A 24,277-nucleotide genomic window follows, 5' to 3' on the forward strand; every position below is an offset into this window, starting at 1 on the left:
CTTATCATGTGCATATTCACAGGATCTGTTGGTAGTTCATATGCACATTAAAGTTTGAGAAACACTGTTCTAGAAGAAATGTGAATTCTTGTAAAGCATCACCTGCAAAATGCAAAAGAAGAACACTTTTGCATCACCAACCAGTCTGCCCACTGGCATTCTGGGTTCTCTAAAATATGGCATATAACCCCTATATGCCATATATAACCTCTATAGCCCTGAGCTGAAGATGACATGTCTACATCACTCTAATAAAGATGAATTCTCCTACTTCAGAAAATCAGGAAAAGTGTAGATAGCTCTGGATCTAGCTTTGTTTCTTCCTGGTCTGTCTTATAAGTTGGATACCTTTCTTTGTAGTCTTCCAAGACATATCAGTAAGGAGTAAAGTGCCAAAAGACTAAATAAAATAATGATTTTCTTTTCCCCACAAAGAAAGGCAATACTACATATGCTAGCATGGCGAGTTTGATGTCGATCCCCAGCAAACTTCTAGAATGGATTATTAAGAAGATGTTTTCTGAGTCCTTGGAAAGGGACTTACTAATCACTAGGAACCAGCATGGGTTCATTAAGAGCAAGTCATGCCAGACTAAGCTCATTTCCTTTTGGATGGGCTTGCAAAAGGAGGCTGCAAAAATAATTTACCTGGGCTTTGGCAAGGATCTTGACAAACACTTCCTGTGATGTCCTTTCAGGCAGGTGAAGAAATGGTGTGAGCGTGAGCTAATAGTATGGATGGTTGAATGTTTAACTCGTTAAATGTGTGTTAATTGCTCAGTCGTGTCTGACTCTGCGACCCCATGGACTATAGGCCGCCAGGCTCCTCTCTTCATGGGATTTCCCAGGCAAGACTACTGGAGTGTGTTGCCATGCCCTCCTTTAGGGGATCTTCCAGAGCCAGGGATCCAACCTGCATCTCCTGTGTCTCTTGCATTGGCAGGCGGATTCTTTACCATCAGAGCCACCAGGGAAGTGGTATATAGCTTGGTATACAGCTTCCCTTATGGCTGAGAACGTGAAGAATCTGCCTGCAATGCAGGAGATGGGAGTTCGAACCCCAGGTTGGGAAGATTCCCCTGGAGAAGGAAATGGCAACCCACTCCATTATTCTTGCCTGGAGAATTCCATGGACAGAGGAGCCTGGCAGGCCACAGTTCATGGGGTCCCAAAGAGTCAGACACTACTAAGCAACTAACTCATTAAATGATCACATACAAAATGAATACATTTAGTACATTATTGCAAACCCAGGAGTACAAGTGCTTTCCAACACTTGAATAAAGGTGAGACATTGACTAAATTGGAGATTAAGACAAAGCTTGTAGGGATATCTGTGTACATTGTACAACAAAAAATAAAAACCCTCATTGTGGTCACCATCAGGTATTACACTGACACAGTACTTTTCTGTATTGTAGAGCACTTTCACACATATTATTTCATTTCATCCTCAACACAAACCTGCAAAATTAAAATAGTGATTATCTCCATTTTACAGACATGAAAACTGAGATTAAAAATTCAGTAATTTTCCAAGGGGACAAATAGTTGTGAAGATGAACATAAAAAAAAAAACAAAACACCACACAACTCTTACAACTTCCTATTTGTCACAATGTGACAAATATGAAGCTGTATATTTCAGCTCTAAAATTAACTACATAAATTCAGAGTGAAGGCAAGGCTTAGCAGTACTTCTATAAAAGGCATAGGGGTTTCCTTTAGCTTCAAACTTAGTATGAGCCCATAGTGTTCTGTGGTTGCTAAATATGCTATTGAGATCTGAAGAGTGTATTAATGGAAATACACCGTCCACCACATTGGAGGTGATAGTTTCTTTCTATCCAAAGTTGGTCTGAGTATTTCTAAAGTTTTGTTTTATTCAAGTTTCTGTATTTGAAGAAAATGAGGATGTTTTACTTGTAAAAGAAAGATTTAGGGAATGCTTTTGTGTTATATGGGTATCCCTGGTGGCTCAGATGGTAAAGAATCTGCCTGCAATGCAGGAGACCTGGGTTCGATCCCTGGGTTGGGAAGATCCTCTGGAAGAGGGCAGGGCAACCCATTCCAGTATTCTTGCCTGGAGAATGCTCATGGACAGAGGAGACTGGTGGGCTACAGTCCATGGGGTCACAAAGACATTTTCTGTGGATTAATGGGTAAGAAAATTGGAAGATGCCAGTACCAGACAATTAAAAGACTTTCTTCACTATTACAGCTACCTGATAATTGAAGGGGCAATTATTCATTACAGATATTAAGTTTCCTGTGGGCCCCCAAACCCCCTGCACCCCTCCCCTAGAAGGGTTCAAGCAGAGGTTTGGTCAACCTCTTGCTTGGTATGTTATAGAAAGTGTGTGTATTATAGTACATCTAATGGCCCTTCAAATTCTATGATTTTTTAAGTCTTTCATTCTTTCACTGTGTCCAGATACATATGATCAAGTCCAACTTTGGGACATCAATTGATGAATTCCCAAAATTGACTGCTGGTGTTAAAATGGAACAATTGCTTGAGTAAGAATCCTACAAATAAGGGAGCTTTGGCTAGTTTTGAAGTTTCTTATGATTTGCCACCCTTTATGGGATTTGTCTCAAGCTCAAAAACAATTCTAGACCCTGTACATTTTACTAGCCTATGATGTCATATATAATAGATCATCTTTGAATCTTTAGCATAATAGTATGAAAGATGGCCTTCTGAGATGAGAAGGGGTTTCTTTACAAAAATCGTCCTTTATAGGCTAATAACTCATGTGAATGGTTTGAATTTCTCTGCACCCCCATACCACAATCTGGTGGCTCAGACGGTAAAGAATCTGCCTGAAATGTGGAGACCCGGGTTCAATTCCTGGGTCAAAAATATCCTCTGGAGAAGGGAATGGCTACTCATTCCAGCATTCTTGCCTGGAGAATTCTATGGACAGAGAAGCCTGGCAGGCTACAGTCCATAGGGTTGCAAAGAGTCAGACATGACTGACTTTCACCACACCCAGTTTAAAGTATGACTCTAGCCAGGGTCTTGTGGAGTTAATTTAACACACAGTCAGATATGATGGTCTGGCCTAGGACCTATTTGAGGCGATAGGGACTGGGCCAAGGGAACATCTTTCTTCTCCGGGACTCCATTGACCTACCACCTCATCACACTGGCTGCCTCCTTGAGTGACAGAAGAGTGTGGAGTCCTGGGAGGGAAGGGCAGAAATCAAGACTAAGTTTGAGGGCATGAACAAGTCTTCCTTGTTAATAAGCCTAGAGGCCAGCTTCCATTTATAAGGAAGGGCAATGGAAGAGAAGGGGGAGGCTGAAGTAGATTTCACCAGGAGGGCTGCAGGTTTAGCACTGGACAGTGGACATCGAGTTAGACTAAGGCACCTCCTTCCCTTGAGAGTCAAGGTCAGGATCTCAGAATAGATGAGACAACATAGCTTAGTGGTTATGAACACAAACTCTGGAGTCAGACTGCCTGGGTCCCAATCTTGTCTCTGACACTTGCTGGCTGTGTTACCAATGGAGGTTGCTTAATTTCTATGGCTCTGCTTTTTTCTTTGTAAGAAACGTGACTAATGATAGAACCTACCTCACAGGTCTATTGTAAAGATTAAGATTCTTGATAAATGTAAAGCTTTGTAACACTGCCTAACTAAGTGAATGTGAGTGTCTGTTCAACAAAATAAATTTAAAAAGAACAGTGCAAAGATGGACAAGTTAGCAAATATTTATTGTATGCCTACTCTGTTCCAGGTACTGTGCTAATCACAGTTTAGTATGGGAAAATCTGACTTTGCAGTCAGGTAAAATGGGATTCTAATTTCAGCTCTGACCTTGGTTATGAGCTGAATGGCCCTGGGCATGTTCCCTAACCTCTCTGAGCCTCTGTTTTCTCCTGTGTAAAATGAGGATGATAATAACACAGGGTCACACAGGATTGTTGTTAGCAGTAAATGAGGTAGTACTTATATGTGTGCTATATATAATGGGGCGCTCACTAAGTGGTCATACATGACTCGCATAACCTGGGGGGGACTATAAGATGAAACCTAATGGGAATAAATGTCAAATCTTAAATCTGAGTTTAAGACAGTTGCAAAATAACACATCCCTTGTACAGGATAAGGACAAGAAAGGATTGAATTGGCAAGAGCTTGTGTGAAAAAGAGCTGTGGGTTTTGGTTGACCACAAGTTTCCTCTGAGGCTACAGTGTAATCTGGCTGTCCCAGAGCTAGTGAAAATTTAGATGGCATTAAAAGAAATGGTGAGGTGTGATCCCAGAAAATGATCATTTCACTGTCCTCTGTACCCTGTGCTGGTCAGATCACATTAGACGTGTAGGACTTCATTTTGTTTACACTTCTGGATGAATGATGACAAGCTCACTGACCAACTGCCAGAAGTGGTGACCTGGATTGGGGAGCATTAGAAAACCCTTTCTTGAGGATGAGATTAAAATAACCCCAGAAAGGAAGCAGGAAGGCAATATTTGAAACAGTTTTTTTTTTTTTTTTCTAATGAGAATGTTTATAGAACATACACCACATTCAATCTGTCAGCAAACCCCACTGGCTGTTCCCTCAGCTTATATCAATAGTCCAACCATTTCTTGTCACCACTCTGCTACTGGGCTGACCTAAGCTACCATCTCTTGCCTTATTATTGGAGTAACCTCCTTGTAGATATCTCTGTTTTCACGCTGGCCCCTCAGTCTATTCTCTATACAGAAGACAGGAGGCATGCATGCATGCTCAGTTGCTTCAGACATGTCCAATTCTTTGCGACCCTATGGGCTATAGGCCGCCAGGCTCCTCTGTCCATGGGATTCTCCAGGAAACAATACTGGACTGGGTCGCCATGTCCTCCTTCAGGGAATCTTCCCAACCTAGGGACTGAACCCTTATCTGCCTGTGTCTCCTGCATTGGAGGTGGATTCTTTACCCACTGAGCCACCTGGGAAGCCTGAAGACAGGATGAAAGTGAAAGTGAAAGTTGCTCAGCCATGTCCAACCCTTTGTGACCCCGTGGACTATACAGTCCATGGAATTCTCCAGGCCAGAATACTGGAGTGGGTAGCCTTTCCCTTCTTCAATGTAACTTCCCAACCCAGGGATTGAACCCAGGTCTCTGTAAGTCTAATCATGTCACTCCAGTGGCTTCCTAGTTCATACAGAGTCCAAGTCCAAGTCCTTACAAAGATCTAGAAAAGTCTTGCTTGTCTTGGTTCCCATTACCTCTTTGACTGCATCTCCTACTTTCCCCCTTGTTTACACTGCTCCAGCCACTGTAGTCTAGTCACCGTTTCTCAAACCAGTGAGGCATTCTCTTGTCTCAGGGCTCTTGTACTTCCTGTTCTCTGACCAGAACCCACTTTGCCTACCTATCTGTACGGCTTACTCTTTCATATCCTTTAACCGTAAGTCAAATGTTAGCCTTCTCAGTGAGGTATTCTTAGTCACCCTTTTTAAATTGAAACCATTTCCCCCACAAAACACACACTTCTGAATCTCCTTTCTCTACTTTGTTTTTCATCACATCTTTTATCATCGTTTAATATTCTATATTATTAACAGATATATAAAATCAATAAATAATAATATATAATAAATATATAAAAGAGCTGTTCTGGTTGAATCCAGCAGGAGTTGGGTAGGCATGAACTCTGCCCTCTCCAAAACCCAGATAATTAAGAGTTAACTACACATAGATACATTTGCAATTGAATGTTGGCCAAACCCCGGAAACAACATTGAGTGAGATATTCTGGACTCAAGGAAGACAACTCATATCTTCCAAACTTTGTAAGACTACTATGTGTAAGAAGTAGATTTCATCTAGGTTGCAACCTGGGTCAGAACTAGAGCCAATGAGTATGAAGGGAATAAGTATACACAGATAGGAGATAAATCAAGCAATTTGAAATTCTCAGATTGTCTCATGGAGTGGTGAGCTCTGCATCACTGGAGGTATACAGAAAGAGGCTGTGTACCTAGCTGTCAGCTTTGCTATAAAGGAGATTGTGTACTGGGTTGGGGATTGGACCACATCACCTTGATAATCTTTGTAACTCTAAGATGCTGAGGGCAAAGATGTGGCCCACGGATGGAGGGTAATTTACTTTTTTTTTCAGAACTGAAGGGAGGATTTTGGGCCTTTGTTTCTGGAGTCCCAGAGGCACATTCTTCTCTCAAAGGTCCATTCCATCCTAATTGAGATTCCATTTCCCAGAGATTACCTGATGCTGTGCTGATTAGAGGCCAGCCAGGGGTAAAGGGACTGATTCCCATGGCAACCAGGTTGAAAAAAACACACCATGTGGAGCGTTGTCAGCAACAAGCTACGTTTGCATTATAAATAGATATTTAATTCATTGAGATAGATTGCTACGACTTCTGCATTATAAATAGATATTTAATTCATTGAAATAACTCTGACAGTAAGGAGGGAAGTTAAAACCCAGAGCCACTCTTTAAGTATTTCAGTTAATTGACAACATTTTTCCCCTTCTAAATCATATAAAACTTGATTCTCTCAGTGAAAGAATGGTATATGTGAATACTTTTAGAAAACCAACTAAAAGTCCAGTGTCACATGTTTATATTTGTTTTTCACTGAAAGGTTGATCAAAATTTTCTGATTGCGTGGATATCTCTGTTTGATACAGGAGACCCTGGTTCACAAGATTTCACAAGAGTCTTTTTCTGTCATTTTTGTTTCATCTTTGTCCTGCTTTTCAAACTCAGAGGCTTCTATAAATTTCAGTCCTTGGCCCTCTTCTCTTTTCTTTCCATCTCTCTTTCCTTGGTGAACAGCTAAAGCAACCAAGTGATCACTTGCTAACTTGCACAGCCCCACTGCTAGCCTTGACAATACATGCTGGAATATCCAATGGTTAGAAAACAAAATCAGACCTGATCAAAGGAATTCCATCTGAAAAGCAAGGACCAAAAACAGGCCTCCCTCCACTGTTCAAAATGTACAGCTTGATTGAAGGTTAGGGATAGAGAGTTTGAAGGCAGTGAGTGGTGTTGGGCAAAAAGCAACAATTAGTTTTTGCTAAATTCATATGCAAAAGCACTTTTGAAATGCAATTTTTATAAACACTGTAAGAAATTAGTGTAAGTGACTAATAGAATCTCATCAAATGAAAATCGGAATGAGACTTTGTACTTCTACATTCCAAACAGCTTAATACAAATTAGTCTATAGTACTCAGAGTATTTCATTCTGTAAGGATTAAGGGAAATGTGATGCATTTTTTTCATTAAGTTGCTGGGTAAATAAGCTTCCTGGTGTAAGAATACAGGAGTTAATTTCTAAATTTTATAGTAACCAGGGTTAAACAACTCATTGTGTGCAGCACCCCTGAACATTGCTCTATTAAATAGTGATAGCTTAAAATTAAACAGTGTTGGGAGGTAAGGAACTTTAGGGTCAGATTTGAAGGGATTACGACCTCCTCTAGGACCCACAGATCAATCCTTCTGACGTCTTGAACAGGTTTAAGGAATTAGGGAAGCCCCTTTCCCCAATCCAAGCCTCCTAATGTGTACTACATTCTCACCAGTGTGGCAAGTTGCATGCTGATGCAAGGAGAAAGATCAGGGGCTCAGAGTGTGAACTAGCCTCCATTTGGAGTCCTGGGAAGGAACCCTGGGACAGGACCCTGGGAGGTCCCCCGCTTGAAACCAACCACCGTAGCTGCATACTCACTCCCTGAGATCCCCCCCACCAGAAAAACACAGGGCTTTCTGTAGGGAGGGGCAAAGTATCCCATTTTTATCAATCATTTACGTTTGAGAGTGAGTTAATGTACACCTGTGATTGGTAGGAAAGGGCCACAAAGCACACTTCCCCAGTTTCCAAGTTCTGCAGTGGATTAATCCTGTTTGAAAGCAGATGTACTACAGACCTAGAAGTTCCACAGTGAAAGTATGTAACTGAAGTCTTTGCCCTCCTCAGGCTCAACTTGGAGAGAACATTGCCATTCATTCATTCAGTAATGAAATGGAGAATGAAGGGATGACAGGACATTCTGTTCAGTAACCATGTCTGAAACCAAATTGGACATGTTGGAGCTTTCCCTCCTCCCCGACCCTATCCTTGAGCTCATTTCTCTGTGCTGGCAGCCCCCTGCTCTCTTACTGTGCCATGGGGGTCAGCTCCAATACACCATTTTTTGCTAAATCTTAAATAACAAACCAATGGAAAACCGCTGCCATAGTTTTTGCAGTTAAATAGTGAATACTCTCTTTATTCAGAAGAATACATTTTTAATAGATTTTCATGCACCAGTAAATCAGTACAGTGAAGAATTACAGGGGTGGGAAATCTCTCTTCAGGAAACCTCTCACCCTGGTAGAGCTCTCAGTTCCTAAAATCCCCTTGACCCATCTCAAGTGATTAGTGGCCAAGGAACAGTAGGTGGCGTGGACTCCTGGGGAAACCAGTCAGATTTGCAGGTCTCTGAGGACAAAAAAAAGAAGAGAGGAAAGCTCTTGTAAAGTAGGAGATGATTATATCGGGACTGGCTGCTCTACTGAAGTGCCCTGAGAGACTGATGAGGGAGAGTCGGTGCTGGTGCCCAGGTCTCCTTCTTGATTACACTCTTCCAGGGCTATGGTCTGGTCTCTTCCATCTGTCTCTGAGCCCCTGTGTAGAGAAAGAAAAAAAAAAAAAAAAAGCAGGACTAAGGGAGGATACAGAGCCATCAACTTGAAAACAGGCTGCATAATGGGGCTCAGATGCTAGAGGAGAATTTGGATCATTGTTTTCACAGAAGCCCTGGGTTCACAGCAGGAGGCTGACATGAGGCAATTACCTGGTTCGGAGTCGAGGCCACTTCTTCCACTCTATGGCTAGCACCACCCCCAAAGCTACAACCACCACCACGATCAGCGTACTTCGGACAATGTTCCCCACAGTGCATTCCTGAGCAGCAGGCCCTGTGATGATAGAAGAGCAGAAACCAATGCCATAGAGTTTAGTGCACGTGTGTTCCCCTTGCTCTCTTGCTGCCCCTTCATCTGGCCTCCTCTGGGGTTCACTTGGGAACCACATGTTGGGACAACAGATGGGGTGGTCAGAGGCAGTGCTTCTGCTGAGGCAGAGGCAGCCCTCTCTTGCGGGGTGGAAGATGCATTGAAAGTACCCTTGTCACTATCTTTGAGTGAATCTGAGGTTCCACCTCCTTACCATCCCTAGGAGAAGAAAATGACCACACTTGAGGTCTCTGACTCCAAACACCTCCCCTTCCACATGTGGCCTGCCTCCACGGAGACTGTCTCCCGGGTCCCAGAGGTGTCAGGCCAGAGTCATGGAGGGATTAGCATCTCACCTGCGGCCCCCACCAGCTCCAGAGTATCGCTAGGCTCTGACCAGATATCGGGGTAGGCCTGCAGACGGTAGCTACAGCTATAGTTTCCAATGCCCTTTCCTTCTACATTATTGATGACAAAGTCTCCATCCTCTGAGAACTGTTGAGGTGCTTCTTCTCCATCATGTTCCAGGACAAATTCCACACCTGGCAGGGGCCCTCTGCACTGAAGGGTGATGTCCTTTCCGAGCTTGAACACAGTGCTGGGAGAGGCTGATAAGGAGGGTTTAGGGGGCTTGTCTGCAACCAACCAGGATACAGAGTTAGAAATGGCCTCGAACCCAGCCTTTTATCCCCTTAGGGATAACTACTAAAAAAAACTACAAAAGCTAGAGTCTTACTGAAATCTCCAAGACCTTACCAGTCACCCAGATCTCCAGGGAGTCACTGTGATTAGAAGCTGCAAGGGGAGCAGAATCCAAATAATACACACAGCTGTACATCCCAGAATCTTCACTGCTCACTGCTGGCATCCAGAAGTCAGCCCTGTACCCATTTGGCCTCTGTTGCTTTAAAGGCTCTTGAATACCTTTCTTCAACAGGACAAATGTTGAGTCTGCCAGTTCCCCCTGACATTGAAGAGTCATGTTTTCTCCAGGGGCCACCATGGGACCAGGTTGGGCTAATAGGCTGGGTTTGGGGAGCAAACCTAGAAGAAATGAACTCTTGGTTCATAGAGAGGTCGCCACTTACCAGGGCATCACCCCTGAAGTCTCAATAAAGAGGAGAGTTACTGCCTGCCTCTCCTTGAGCTCTTGGAAAACCATTTCCCGTGAACTATCTGCCAGCCCAATTCCCTCTTTTCTATACTCCCCTGCCCACTCCAGAGCATCTTCCCCTTACCTGTGACTATGAGTTCCAGGGTGTTGCTAGGCTGTATCTTGATAAGGCTGGTCCAGTCAGGGTGGTAGCAGCAGCTGTAACGACCTATGCTCGCACCAGATACGTTGGTGATGGGGAAGGCCCCATCATTACTGGTGGATCCCCAGAGCTGCACTGAAGTGGCTTCTATTTCTTTGTGCAGAATGTACCCTACTCCATGTACTGGCCCTTGGCACCAGAGAGTAACGTTCTGCCCCACGGGAACCACAGAACTGGGCTCAGCAAACAACCGTGGCTTGGGGAATGTGTCTAGGAAGAGACCAAAGATGGAAAGTGGTGAGTATGCAAACTTATCACTGAATTAACCCTTTATCTTTCTCCTTCCAGACACAACCATTCACTTCCATGTCCTAGCCTAGCCTAGCCTTCCAAGAGGGATTACCCTCCCTTACCCCTACGTGCTGTGGTTCATGGGGTCACAAAGAGTCGGACACTACTGAGCGACTGAACTGAACTGAACTGAACTGAACTGAACCCCTACTCCAGTTGCTTCTGTCCCAGTCCCATGTCTTGTCTGTCCTTACCAGTCACCCAGATCATAAGAGGCTTGCTGAGATATGATCCCCTGTTTGACATAGTGGTCTCAAAGTAGACACAGCTGTAGTTCCCAGAATCTTCTGCTCCAACAGTATGGAGGAGGAAGTCAGCCGAGTTCCCCGAGGCACTCCGGAACTGTAAGGGACCCGGGGTTCCCTCTTGCAGGAGGGCAAACCTCATGCCCTGGAAAGCCCCTTGGCAACGCAGGGTCACATTCTTCCCAGGAAGAACCACGGGACCTGGGTGTGCCAGGAGAGTGGGTTTGGGGTAGAATTCTGAAATTAAAGAGAACACACATGAGAGAATCCTGCCTCACACATTCTGAGCACTGTTTTTTTATTTTTTAGTGGTATTATAAGAAACAATATATGCTTATTGTAGAAAACTAGAAAATATAGAAAAAAAACCAATGACTCAAAGATGGCCATTTTTTGTACATGTTTCTGGATTACTTCCCATTTATTTTTGTACATGCCTATGTCATTGTAGCTGTAACTATTTGTATGATTGGGCTTACTGTATACACAGTTGTATAGTTTAATATTTTTCACTTTTTCCTAGGACGTTAAATAGCCTTTGAAAACTATCATTTGTAATGGCTGCATAATATGCAGTTGACACTTCAGGGTCTTTGCCCTTTCTCTGAGGGCCATCCAGCCCACCAATATCTGGTAGTCTAGCTAAAGAAAAAGTGGACCTTGGGCCTAAAGCTCAAGGCCAAGCTACAGAAAGACTTCAGAAACAGGGCAACATGTGAAACATCCCCATCTGCCTCATTTCTTTCCCCAGAAGTGGACTATTTTCCTCCTTCCTCTCATCTTCCCGTATTAGTGATAATATAAGCATCTGCCTTACATGGACTGTTTACCACATGCAGGCACCGTCCTGAGCACATTCTTGGTGACTTTTAGAAGGGGCACCTCTTCCTCTCCCACTGACATCCCTCCTGCCCATTGTCCCAGGGACAGTACCACCTCCGCCTGCATTTCCCCAGTCCTGACCTGTCACCACGAGTTCCACGGGGTCACTGGGTTCCGACCAGATAGCAAAGTCATAATAGCGGCAGCTGTAATTCCCTCCATCACCAATGCCCACCGAAATGATCAGAAAGTGGGCTGCACTGGCTCCCAGACTTGCCCAGGAACTGTCACTGGATGCTACTTCACTTCCATCTTTGTAAAGAATAAAGCTCATGTGCTGCTGGGGGGTGGAGCAATTGAAAGTCACCCGGGAACCAGGAGTCACCACAGGACTGGTCCATGTCTCAAAGAAGGGCTTGGGGTACATTTCTAGAAGGCAAAAAACCAAACATAACCAAAACCAAATCAGTAGAAAGCAAGCTAGATAATATGATAAATATTGGTTCCAGAAAGCAGCTTGGCTTCCTATAGTATTTCATTCAGAAGAAGGTGCATTTAAAAATCCAGGAAAAACCACTTTGAGGATAAACTTTTCACAGGGACCCCCTCACCCCACCCCTCACCTCCTCAAGTCTAATCCTCACTGTCAGCAGAAGCTAGCTAAAAGAGTGGATAGTTACTGGGGCTCTGCTGATTCCCTGAGCCTCAGTTTGCCCATTGGGACAAGAAGGGGAAATGGTACCTGATCCACCTCCTTTGAGTATTTGCTCTATAGCTAAATGAGATAATTGATATGAAAATAATTAGAAAAATTAAATCACCCTCCACAAACCCCAGCTATTAATAACGATTATGGCTATTAATATCGTGCAGCCAGAGGCCCTGGCACTCCCAGCGCCACGCCTGCCTGGCTCTAAGATTGGACACAGGCTCCTAGGACCAACAGCAAAGTTCGCTGTGGGGAAAGGAGTGTCTGACCTGGAGCTTTGCTCCCCCCTCCTCCCTCACACACCCCTTTCAGCTCTACCTTTTATGACAAGCTCCAGGGGCTCACTAGGCTCGGACCACTTGAAGGGGCGCTTTTCAGTGTGAGTTCGGCAGCTATAATTGCCTTCGTCTTTATCCTCCATTCTCCGGATTGTAAAGAAGGCTTCTCTCCCAACGGCACCAAGTTGCTGGATGGGTTCCTGCATTCCCTCCTTGTACAGAGCAAACCCCATGCCTGCCAGCCATCCTTTGCAGCGGATTTGCAGCTCCTTGCCCCGAATTGGGGGGGAAGCAGAGATGACAGGCTTGGGGAGGATATCTAGAAAACAAAACAGGGAGGACAAGGAGAAGGAGTCCCAAGTTAGGAGGTGCCCAGATGGGACACGCAGAGTCACTTGGTCCGTAAAACAGAGATCCATCCTGGCCGGGCCTTGGCTCTTCCTGTCAGTCTCCTCTCAACTCTCCTCCCCACCCCCTCCCCCCATCTCAGCGCCCCTCCTCTCCTACAGGCAGCAGAAGTCCCTTGGGCTCTGGATCTCTGAGCATTTCCCCATGCTTCAGAGCAGTGCTGGAGTCCCAGGGGCACCAGGGATCGTGCCGAGCAGACCCTCGGCCTTTTCTTACCTGTGCCCACCAGCTCAAGTGCCTCACTGGGCTCAGACACAGCCATCTCCTCCCAGGAATGGCAGTGGTAACTCCCGGTGTGAGTCTGGGTCAGAGCTCCAAGGGGGAAGGCAGCCCGGACCTGCTCTGAGGCCGGGCGAGTTGCGATCCACCCGGTGCCATCCTTCAGCAACACAAACTCCTTAGTTGAACCAGAAGGGCTTCTGCACCAGAGGGTTAAGTTCTTCCACGGGGCCAGAGGGAAGTTGGTCTCTGCCCACAGCTCAGGCTTAGGGGTTGGCATGATTATTTCTAGAAACAGCAGAGTTAATGAAGCCATCCTCCCTCCCCTGCCCCTCCCCCTTTCCTTGCCCTTGAACCCCCCTCCCCAGATCACACTGCCCACCTCCCCTTTCAACCCCAATCCAAACTCTTTCCTCCCTTCTGCAGGTGCTGGGGAAAGAAGACGCTGATGTCTCAGCCGAGCCTCAGAAAAATGCAGAAGCTTGGGGGAAATTTTGCAGGCAGAAAAGCGGAGTTGGAGGCTGAATTTTGCCAGCAGCTTCAGCAAAGTGCCCCTTCCTGGCTGCCCTTCCCTCCCAACCAGTCACTCCCTGGCCACTGACACTGACACTCTGTAGTTATTTCGGATCTCCAGGGAGGAATGTCCCAGTCTGGAGCAGGAAAAACTCACCAGTCTCTTCTGTCAATACCCCAGTGCACAGTCCTGCAAAAGAAATTGCTGCCAGGGCTTTGCCCCCTCCCCCATGGGACTTCACCCCGGCCTTCTGCCCAGGCCCCTTCCCCACCCCCTTGTACTCACCACAGCAGAGAAGAGCTGTGAGTATGAAGAGCATGGTGACCCCTTGAGCTGTTCCCAGCAACCAGGCTTCTCTAGCAAGACCAGAAAAGAGATGAGAGGAGTTGCTGGGATTAGGGGGAGGGCGGAGAGAAGGGGGCGGCAATTTATGTCATTGGCTTACTTGCTACCCAATAGGGATTGGATATGGCCAGAATAATGGGATATCATCTTTTCTGACATTGATGACTTTTCTCTTTGAGGGCCTCACCACCTACAAACCTCTTGCTCTTTAATGACCCACGGGCCCCCGCCCCTCCCCCCTCCCCAGACAATATCAAATGTCAGCTCCCCAAGGCCCCTGATTAGGCCGTTGCTGGAACTGAGATGTCAGATGTGAAAATACCGTTGTAACTCCAGCTCTCAGAACCCCTGGAGCTCAGTGTGATCTGGGTGGTGGGTGTGGGGCCAGAGGGAGAAATCTTGGGTGTTTCTCAGTCATCAAGTTTAAGTTTGGAAGCAGTGTTTATTATGGCACTATTGGCCCTCCAACTGCCCTGCCTCACCTGCCTTTGTTGTGGAAGGGTTGCTTAGGCAGCAGCAGTGGGATCTCTCTACCCGACCCAGATCATGACTAGAAATGTGTGGCAGCTTCAGGTCCTATAGATTCAGATCCTATAGATTTAGCTTGTATTAGGCCAACATCTACCTGACAATTTTGACTTAGAAAACACTGACCTTCCTTCCTGGTCAGGACAACATGCTTTTCAAACTGCCTTCTCCAACATCTGGTTTCTGAATTCATTCTTTGATGCAGTGGTCCTGGGCTGAGGTGGGGGGCACTTGAAGCTACATTTTTTTCTAACCCCTGGCTTGAAGGCTACCACAGTGTATGTGGAACTCAGAACAGATTCTGTGAACCTGACCCCCAATGAAACGTTTTGAAAGCTCAAAAGGGGTAGTGGTTTTGCAGAAGGTTTAGGTGGCTCTCTTCCCATTACCCAAGCACTCTGTCCCTCAGATCTCAGAGGAGAACACAGACACACACAATCATAGTCATCATCCATTGTGTATTGAATACTCCCAGGCACACAAAGGCCCCTGCTCATGGTGGGGGAGGGGTACAGCCAGGATCAGAGAGTGGGGGAAAGTGGCATTCAGGAGCAGAAGCCCCCACCAAGCTAGGAGCTGTCATTTCTCATTTTGGGGCAGAATAGCCTGAGCACAAGGATATAAGGATAAGGGAGAGAAGGGGATGACCCAGGAGACACAAAATAATAAAAGTAAACAGCAGGAGAACCTGTTTGACTTGACACTTTATGGATCAGGGGAAGCAGCCTGATTCCCTGACCCAATCCATTCTCTCATCAGCTTCCCACCCAGGCTAAGGCTCTATTCTCAGAAGGCTCTGCACAGTGGTTGGGGGCCAGAGTGGCAGAGACACTGGCTTCCATAGCAGCGAGGATGGACTACAAGGCTTGCTAGCCCTTGAGAGCTGAGGTAAGGCTGCATAGTTGGGATGGGAGTTGAATAACATCCTGGGAGACAGGACAGTGTCGGTTCTTTAAAAAAAAGTTCAGATGAAGTTAATGTGGAAGACATCGATCATCTGTGAGAGGCAAGGTGGCTTGGGAGGGAGATTTGGGCACCCTCCTGGGGGGGATCAGTGAATGAGGTTCTGAGGACTTCTTTCAGCCTCTGAGAAATATTCATTTCTCTACCCTCTGGTAGGGGTGCTGACCCCTCCATGAAATGAAAGAGAAACGGCTGGAATGAGAAAGCCTTGTATATTCATCCCTGAAGGTAGAGGATGCAAAGGGTTTTCCCCTTGGGGCTTGTCTCAACTGCAGCACACCCCATTCCTGAACCTCTGGGGAGCCTGAACTCAGCTAGATTTAGGAGCAGGGGATTGGGATAAGACAGTTACCTGATTCTGAGTCTCCGACACTTCCACCTTATCCACAGCACTACAAACAGCAAGGCAACAAGCTGAATGATTAGAAACAACCTGATAGTTTCATTCAGAACGTGACTCCAGGTGAGAAAGCCTGTGACCAGAGAAGACCAGAAACAGGGACCTTGATGGGGACAGGGACAGATGAACACATTCATGGGGGAGAGGGGAATCTGGTTACTGCAGGTAAAGGGAAGTTGAAGCAAAAGTGACCTTCTTTTACATAAAGAGAGGGACCCTTGAAAGTATCCTGCTCACTGCCTTTGAGCGATCGTGAGACCACTCCAGGAGAAAGATGCCCAAACCAGCCCCCGACTACCCTTTCCATATCCTGCTGGGCATTGCTTTGGGATCCCAGGGGTATCATGGCCAAAGGCATGGTGGGGGCACCTCTATGAAGAGTTTTCCTCTCACCTGCTGGCCCCATCAGTTTCAGAGGCTCACTGCGATGTGACCAGATGTTAGGGTGTGCCTCTATGCGATAGCTGCAACTGTAGGTCCCTGTGCCTTTCCCTTCAACATTACTGATGGTGAAGTCTCCATCCACTGAGAATTTTTGGGATGTTGCTCTTTCTTCCCATTCCAGACAAAACTCAAGAACTGGATGAGGTACTCGGCACTGAAGGGTGATGGCCTTTCCTAGCTTGAACACGGTGCTGGGCCAGGCTGACAGGGAGGGTTTGGGGGGCTTATCTGCAACCAATCCAGAGACCAGAGTTAGAACAAGTGACTTTGAACTCATTGCCTCCTCTCAACAAATGTTTCTCATCTCCTTATTTGGTCTTCTCTTTCTTTCCGCTCTACTAGATCAGTGGCTTCAAAATTTGATTGTGCATCAGAATTCCTTGGCCCATTACTTGATCCTTTAAAGACTTCTAGGCTCCTACCTTCAATCAGAAACTTAACAATACCTGTAGGTTTCCCTGGGTCTCAAGGAAAGTAAGTTTTCTAGGAGTCCCATCGGGGCTTGTCTGTGCCTAGAGGTAAGGTTTGAGTAACAATACTGGGAGAGAAGTTCCCTAAAGTTTTGGAGAAAACCACCCTCCTAGTCTGGTTTTCTTTGGCTCCTAAATCCTGGAATGAAGATAAAAATAAAGAATAGTTGTTAGCACTTGCCTACAACCACAAGCTCCACGGTATTGTGTGATGTCATTCTGATGGAGGTCTTCCAGGAGAGGAGATAGTGGCAGCTATAGATGCCAGCGTCACTAGAAGTCACATTGTTGAGGAAGAATGATGTGTCATCATAGATACAGGTGGTATCCAAGAGTTGAAGTGGTTTGTCTTCTCCTTTCTTATAGAGTGCAAGCCCCACTCCATCCACTGGCCCTCGACACCACAGACTCACATTCTGACCCATTTGGACCACAGGACTGGGCTGAGCAAGTAGCCAGGTCTTGGGGAAAGTGTCTAGGATGAGACCCAAAATATCACAGGCTAATAAGTCTGACTTACCCCTCCCACTAGTTCAGGTTCTTTTCCTTTTCTTCCAGTCCACCCCTGGCAAATCCCACCCTAAGCCCAGTTCTACAAATTCTGCTCCTTCCCCCACCATTAACCCTGGCTGCAGGATGAAGTTCTCCAGTGGGCCCAAAGAGAGCTGAACACCCTTACCCCCTAACATAGGTCCCATAGCAGCCCCCTCTCTTACCAGTTACCCAGATTTTCAGGATATCACTGAGGAGTGAGCCCCTGTATGATCCATCATAGTAAAAACAGAGGTAATGGCCAGCATCGTGGATTTTCAATGCCCGGAAGAAGAAATATGCCTCATTTTTTATTGGCCTCTTGAGGTAAAAGGACTTCTTCAAGTCTTCAAGCCTTATTAATGCAAAGGTCATTCCATAGATTGGCCCTTGGCACCTGAGATTAAGGCTTTCTCCCGGTGCCATGATGGGCCCAGGGTAGGCTGTCAGAGTTGGTTTGGGATAGAGTCCTAGAAAGCGAAGAGACCCTGAGTTAGAAGTAGGGTGATTCTTCCTCATATTCTGGTTTCATTTTCCTACTTTCTTTAGATAGCAAGTGGTAGCTGAAGTTTACCCTGTGCTCCCTCACTCTTCCCTGAATCTCTGCCTCTTCCAGAAGGTAACCAAGGGGAAGTTCACTCCCACTCCTTCCCTCTCACCAGACTCTAAAACTGCACTGAGCTCTAACTATGTATAGGGGTATGTCTCAGTGGAGTATCTACATTTGTAATTCCCTGTATCTTTAGGTCTCTGAAATGCCAAATGTGGTTCTTCCAATCACCCAAGAAATCAAACTTCTGAAAATTACTTTGATTCCTTCTTCATAAAGCATGAATGTTACTGCAGTATTAAGGATGGCTTTTGAACACATTCAGTTCACAGAAAACCCTACTTCCCAGAGGAGACTGAAAGAGGCCAGTAAGTCAGGATTGGCCAGTAAGTCTGCAAACCAAACAAACATTTGTTAATGGGGCCACACCCTCATTTTCATGTATTGTTTCTCCAAAGAGATTAAACTACAAAACAGAAGGTAAACCTCACTCCCAAAGCACTCCTTCTTACCCATCCCAATCCCAGGTAGGCCCACCCACCCATTATTGGAAGGATCAGCTCTATCATAGGTTCATTAAGCATTGAGGATACATCAGGCATCATGGAGGTCTAGGGTTAAACAAGTAAAGGAGACAGACACAGTCCCTGTTGGCCAAGTGCTCAGGGCCTAGTGGGGTCACCTGTGAACAGGTCACTGCAGCAGTGTGTGTTAGTGGGATCTATACCAGAAAGACATTCGTACAACAAGCATCCATAACACGCAGTTCAAACAGACAGGCTTTTGTTCTTTGATCCTCAATAAAAAGCTATACTAATAAAATTAATATCTACCGTTTATTGAGAACTTATATGCCAGGCACTGTACACATATTACGCAAATCCTCACAACAACCCTGTGAGGTAGGTATTACGATTATACCAATTTTGCAAATGAGAAAACTGAGGCACAGAGAGGCATCATACAGTGGATCAGGTAGATAGCGTTATCCCATTTTAGAGTGGGGGAAACTGAAACACAGAGTTAAAGTAACTTGCTCAATATCACACAGGGAGGTGGTGTCAGAGGTGGAACTAGAAACTAGGATTACAACTTCTAAGCCCAGGGTATTTTCTGTAGCACCACAGCTTTCCCCAAGCCTATTTAACTTGATGAAGGAACTAAAGCAAGCGTGGCCAGTTCTGTCTAGAAGCATCTGGGCTATGGGGTGGAGGACTTGGGGGTGGGGTGTGGGTCTAACATTAGGCGTTTGGAAGAACCTTCTACTGTGTTTAAAGCTTGGTACTGCCTTACTGGATCTGTATATACAAGACTAAATTCATTTATAAAACCGTTTCTGAAATATGAACTATCACTTTCCTTGTCATTTTTTGTTTCTTTTTATCGCCAGCACAAGCAATTCACTCTGTTTTCCACACTTAAAAATAAAAATCACAAATAGAATAAAAATACATTTAAATAAAAAAATCAGTTTATATGACTGCAGTGGCAGTGCCTGGCACATATTAAGTGCTCAATAAACATTAGCCAAATGAATGAATGAACACATGATTTTCAACAAATAGAGAACAACAAAGCTGTGATGAGCTGAAGCTGCTGGACATTTGGCTGGACTCACTCACTAGCCAAGTGACTGGCTTCCAGACAGCTGCCTCCTAGCATGTGTGATTCTCATTTGCATCTCAGTAAAATATCAAATGACTCTAACTCATGGGCCTTGCAGAGAACTGGGCAAGGAAAGTCATATCAGAAACCCTGGCTCATCCAACCATGATCCCGGGGACAATGATCATCAGACCCCAGCAGCCATAGCCACACCCACCTGCTACAATCAGCTTCAGGGGGTTGCTGGGCTCTGACCACAGGGTGGGGAGCATCTGGATATGAGTGCGGCAGATGTAAACCCCTTCACTCTCAGGTGTCATGTTGGCAATGGAGAATATGGCCACTCTCCCAGTTGGGACTTGGTAATCCACGGGTTCCGCATATCCCTCTTTGAACAGCATGAATACCAAATCCTGCAGCCAGCCATGGCAGAGTATGTTAACATTACATCCAGGAAGAGGGGAGGTCTCAGTCTGGATCCAGAAGACGGGCTTGGGCAGCTGGCCTGGAAGGAGAGAATGAACTGGAATTCAGGTAGAGCAAGGGTAGTGCGGCTCAGGGAGCAGCAGAGAGCTCTACTTAAATGAGTCTTCCTGGTATGATCCTTATTCGTCACCCCTCTTTCCCCATCTACAGTATCCCCTAGGTTGAGCAGCTTGCCCTCTAGATCCATTCCAGAGTCTGCAGCCTCACTCTACATTACCTATAGAGATGAGACACTTATTTACCAACTGTGGAATATCTGTATTATGTGTGCAAGCAATTGAGGCAAATGAATGAATTAAACAAACCCTGCTCTGGGAAGGCAAGTTTGAGTTCCAGGAGTTGGAGTTTATTCTTGATTATCTCTCTCTGTCTTCTTACCTGGTGCCTCCAACTCTAAAACTTTACTGGGCTCTGACCAGCCTGTCTCCTTCCAGTAGCAGCACCTGTAAAGACCTGTATTTGCCTGAGTAAGGGCACCGATGGGGAATGAAACTTGGAAGGTCTTTCGGGAAGGGCGGATCCAGGTCATCTGTGTCTTATCCTTCAGCAACAAGAACTTGCTTGAAATCTGAGAGGGGCTTTTACACCAGAGTGTGATGTTCTCCCAAGGGGCCTGGGGGTAGTTGGACTCAATCCATAGCTCCGGTTGAGATGGCATCACTGCTGTCATTCCCAAAGAAAACAAAGATGTCAGCGGTTCCAACCCTCTCCCTCCCATAACATGCCCCCTGCAATGTCCCCTTTAAATTAGCCCCAACCCCCCACCCCAGATTCCTTCTTTGGTCTTTCCTTGGGGACAGGGGTGTGTGCTTTTATGGGAGGGGGGAGGGTGGGATAGGGACCATAGGACATTGTTTCAAGGAATTCAAGTGAGTTGGGGAACAAAGTGCAAGAGACAAAGTCTTTACTATTTTGTGGGAAACCAAGTCATGAAGTGAGCGGTCCTGATTCCTAACAAGCTGAGTCTGGAAACTGCCTTTGGCATCTCGAGGCAGTTATGTCCGGGGCCATGGAGGCAGTTCAGTGTCTTGCAGCCTTCAGGAAGGAAGGTAGTTGATGTGGCAGGACTCACTTACCCATTGGTGTCACACCCAGACTCAGTCCTGAAAAGAGAGATTATGGTAAAGGAGAACCCCTCATTGTCCCAATCACCCTCAAACCTCAGTATTCTCCATTCCCTCCTCAAGGGGCACTCACAGGGGTGCCTGTGACAGGGTCACTTGCCCCGCCACGCCTTCCTTGTACTCACCAGCACAAAAGAGTAAGAGAGTGAACGTCCGCAGCATGGTGGCCCCTTCCCCTGGCCTGTCGAGGGTCATGGAGCCTCCGGAGTCTTGAAGGGCTTTGCCCCTCAGAAGGTGGTGAGATCTAAAAGCAGAAGTATTTTTACTCAGGGGATTGCTCCTTCTCCTGAAAGTTTAGTTTGGATCACTAAGTTGCACCCGAACACCTACCTTCCACTCCCCCACAGGCATGCAGGGTTATCAGCTACTTGTTCTCTTTGTTCCCTTTCCCGACTTCCCCCTTCTTCCACTCAAGGTCTTTGCTGGTATATCTACCATATCAGATTTATTGAAATGTCTGTTTGTCCCTCGGGTCTCGGAGGCCCAGAGTGTGACCTAATACAGGCCAGCAGAAGCCCTAAGGCATGAGGGAGATGGGAGGTGTAGAGTCAACTTTTCGGATTCTTTACTCGTATATATATTTTTTGTCAGAGTCCTCCAACAACCTAGGAAAGGAAGAGTCCTACATCCCCATTTTGCTGGCTAGGAAACTGAGGCTTATGCAGGAGATATAATTTACCCAAAGTCAAAGATATTAAATATCAGAGCCAAAATTTAGATCCATGTTGAACTCCAGTGCCTATGCTCTAAAACCAGTAATTAAACTTTCAGAGGTAGCCCTCGCCCACTTTCTCACCCTCCCTCACTTCTACTGTGTCATCCCATCTAGGCTTTCCCTTCTGTAAAATGCTTCAAATTTAGTATTACTTTCATTATTATTTTGTATCCCCTGTCCAAAGCTCAAAACCTCCATTTCGAGTAGGTGTTGGAGAATCAAATTACTTGAACTAATTGATATAAAATGTACGTGATTCATTGGCATCCCGAAACTTATAAGCATTTTTGTTCACTGCCCCAAGGAAAAAAAAAAAAAAGAACTGAATTTCAGGGAATGTGATGTGGCAAAAATATTTGAGATCAGGGAGGCTTTCTTATTTTCTTGAAAATCACTATTGACCAGAGGCTCTGCATGTCCATAAGTAGACCCCTTATGCTTTTCTCCTACCCTACCCTACCCACCCTGGGCCCAGAGTAGAGTATCCGTTGGCCAAAGAAAGATGTATGCTCATCACACAAACTCAGGATGACTCCTCTATTGCTTCTCTACTTAGGGTCTGAGGTTGTGTCTGACCCTAGCTGTTTAATTCTATTTCAAAAGAGTGGGATAAAGGCAGCTCTCAGAGCAGAAAGGGGTGCTTTTGCTTCCCCAAACTGATTCTGATATCAAAGCCTCTAATTTGCTCCAGGACTAGGAGGGATGAAGGAGCAGGAAAAAGGGGGAAGATTCAAACATCTGGGCTGTAGGAAGCAGGTGGACAGTCAGAGATCCAAGGAAGAACAGTTTCCCTTTGCATTTCTTACTTTGTATTGAAGGATGCTCAAATTACCTTCTTTGAACTTTTCTTATCTAATATCTAGCTAGCCTTGTTGTTGTGTTGAATCTGAGATAATACCGGAACAGTGCTAGGTACATAGTGAACAGTTCTTTAAAACTGGCTATTTTTCTTCCCAAAGGGGACATTAACCTGGCATAGGACCCTAAAGATGCTATTTCCATCTCAGCTCCTACAGACTCCCAGGCCCAGGCCCAGGCCCAGTCTTGGTGACACCCTGTTGCTTTGTTCCCCTGAGGCTTTGGGCCAGTTTATTGGCGGGGGTGGGGGGTTGGGGGGGGACTTCAGGTTTTACTGCCAAGGGAAAGGTTTAACTGGGATTCCACCCAGGAAGGCCATCTGAGATTCCAGTCCTGCCAGGTGGACCCCTAAACCAGGGTTTCACTTCCTGGGGGCTTGAGGGGAATAAGGGAAGCTGGGCTTCTCAGCATGGTTGACCCCTCCTCCAGCTCCTGAGGAAACTCTACCGTTTATATCCAGCCAAAAGGAATCTTCCGTCCAGGGAACAAGGGAAGGAGTTGCGGGCTTCGGGTAATTGGCCACGCCCATTTTTGGCCTTTCACGCTACCCCCCACCCCAACACTCCCCCCACCCCCATCTTCGGCAGTCTAGCCTTTTCTCCCTCCCCTTCTACTCCACCCCAAGCACTTCACACACCCTTAGGCAGCGCCGCAGTGCTTTTGAGGGTGAAAGACCCGAAATGTCTAATGGCTCGCCCCTGCATGGCTTTGAGGGTTCCAGGAATCAAAGGGTTTGGGTTCGGCGGGGTGCCGGGTACATGTTCCGCTAGAGGTTTTGAGGGAAGACTGAGAAGGAAAAGGGAAGGTATCTGAGTGCCCAGAGATTCTCAGCGAGGCATGGCTGGGATCCGGGGAGCGAAGGAGAAAAGGAGGACTGAGGGGGTGGGGGGAGGAAAGACTTGGGAGCCTGTAAGTTTACGGCAATTAATTACTTCAGGGAGATTATTTAGGGGTTTTGTTTAGGATCTGATGGGCAGTATTTAATCTTCAGCCACTGGACTGTGCGCGCATTTGCAGGTACTTACGGTAGTTGAAGGCCCGCTCCGCTGTTGGAGATTCTCCAGTGAGCTCCTCCAGATGCCGCAAACTGCCCGGCACGAGAAGAGCAGTCTAAGGACAGCCTCTCAGTCTCAGGGCCCCGCCTCCCTCTCTCCCCCGCCCTCCCGGCCGCTCCAACCTCCCCGCCTCCCTCCGCCAGGCTCTGGGAGTCCACCTACACTAACTCTCTAACACCTGCAGTCCTCTGACGGCCGGGATTTCCACGCCCCTCCTCAGCTCCCGCCTCTCTCTCGATCCCCTGCAGGGGTTGCTGGAGCCAAATTCAGGCCCCTACCCCCTCGCTCAACGCTCGGAGTTTCTCTGGGTCATTGTATTCAGGAGAGGAGAGGGCCAGCTCTCAAGTCGGGCAAAGCTGTAGATCCCTTCTCTCCAGCTCCCCAATGCCTTTAAAGGGATCTCAGATCTTTCTTTCACACCCCC

At 46.3% G+C, this 24,277-nt stretch overlaps 1 protein-coding gene across 1 annotated transcript; it reads right to left on the bottom strand.

The window, feature by feature from the left end:
- Nucleotides 1–8,217: 8,217 nt before the first annotated feature.
- IGSF1 (immunoglobulin superfamily member 1) lies at nt 8,218–23,928 on the bottom strand. The gene is made up of 20 exons (XM_061408207.1): nt 23,824–23,928; nt 21,351–21,469; nt 21,178–21,204; nt 20,480–20,764; nt 19,833–20,120; nt 17,646–17,930; nt 17,111–17,404; nt 16,409–16,687; nt 15,968–16,088; nt 14,065–14,135; nt 13,936–13,968; nt 13,263–13,553; nt 12,679–12,957; nt 11,793–12,080; nt 10,779–11,066; nt 10,216–10,503; nt 9,734–10,021; nt 9,334–9,612; nt 8,818–8,941; nt 8,218–8,648 (listed from the first exon to the last, which is right to left on the bottom strand). Exons 2-20 carry the CDS (start codon nt 21,418–21,420, stop codon nt 8,513–8,515), a joined length of 4,014 nt encoding a protein of 1,337 aa, XP_061264191.1. The 5' UTR covers nt 21,421–21,469; nt 23,824–23,928; the 3' UTR covers nt 8,218–8,512.
- Between the last annotated feature and the right edge of the window lie 349 nt (nt 23,929–24,277).

This window comes from Bos javanicus, chromosome X (assembly GCF_032452875.1).
Source record: "Bos javanicus breed banteng chromosome X, ARS-OSU_banteng_1.0, whole genome shotgun sequence".
In the NCBI taxonomy this organism is placed as follows: Eukaryota; Metazoa; Chordata; class Mammalia; order Artiodactyla; family Bovidae; genus Bos; species Bos javanicus.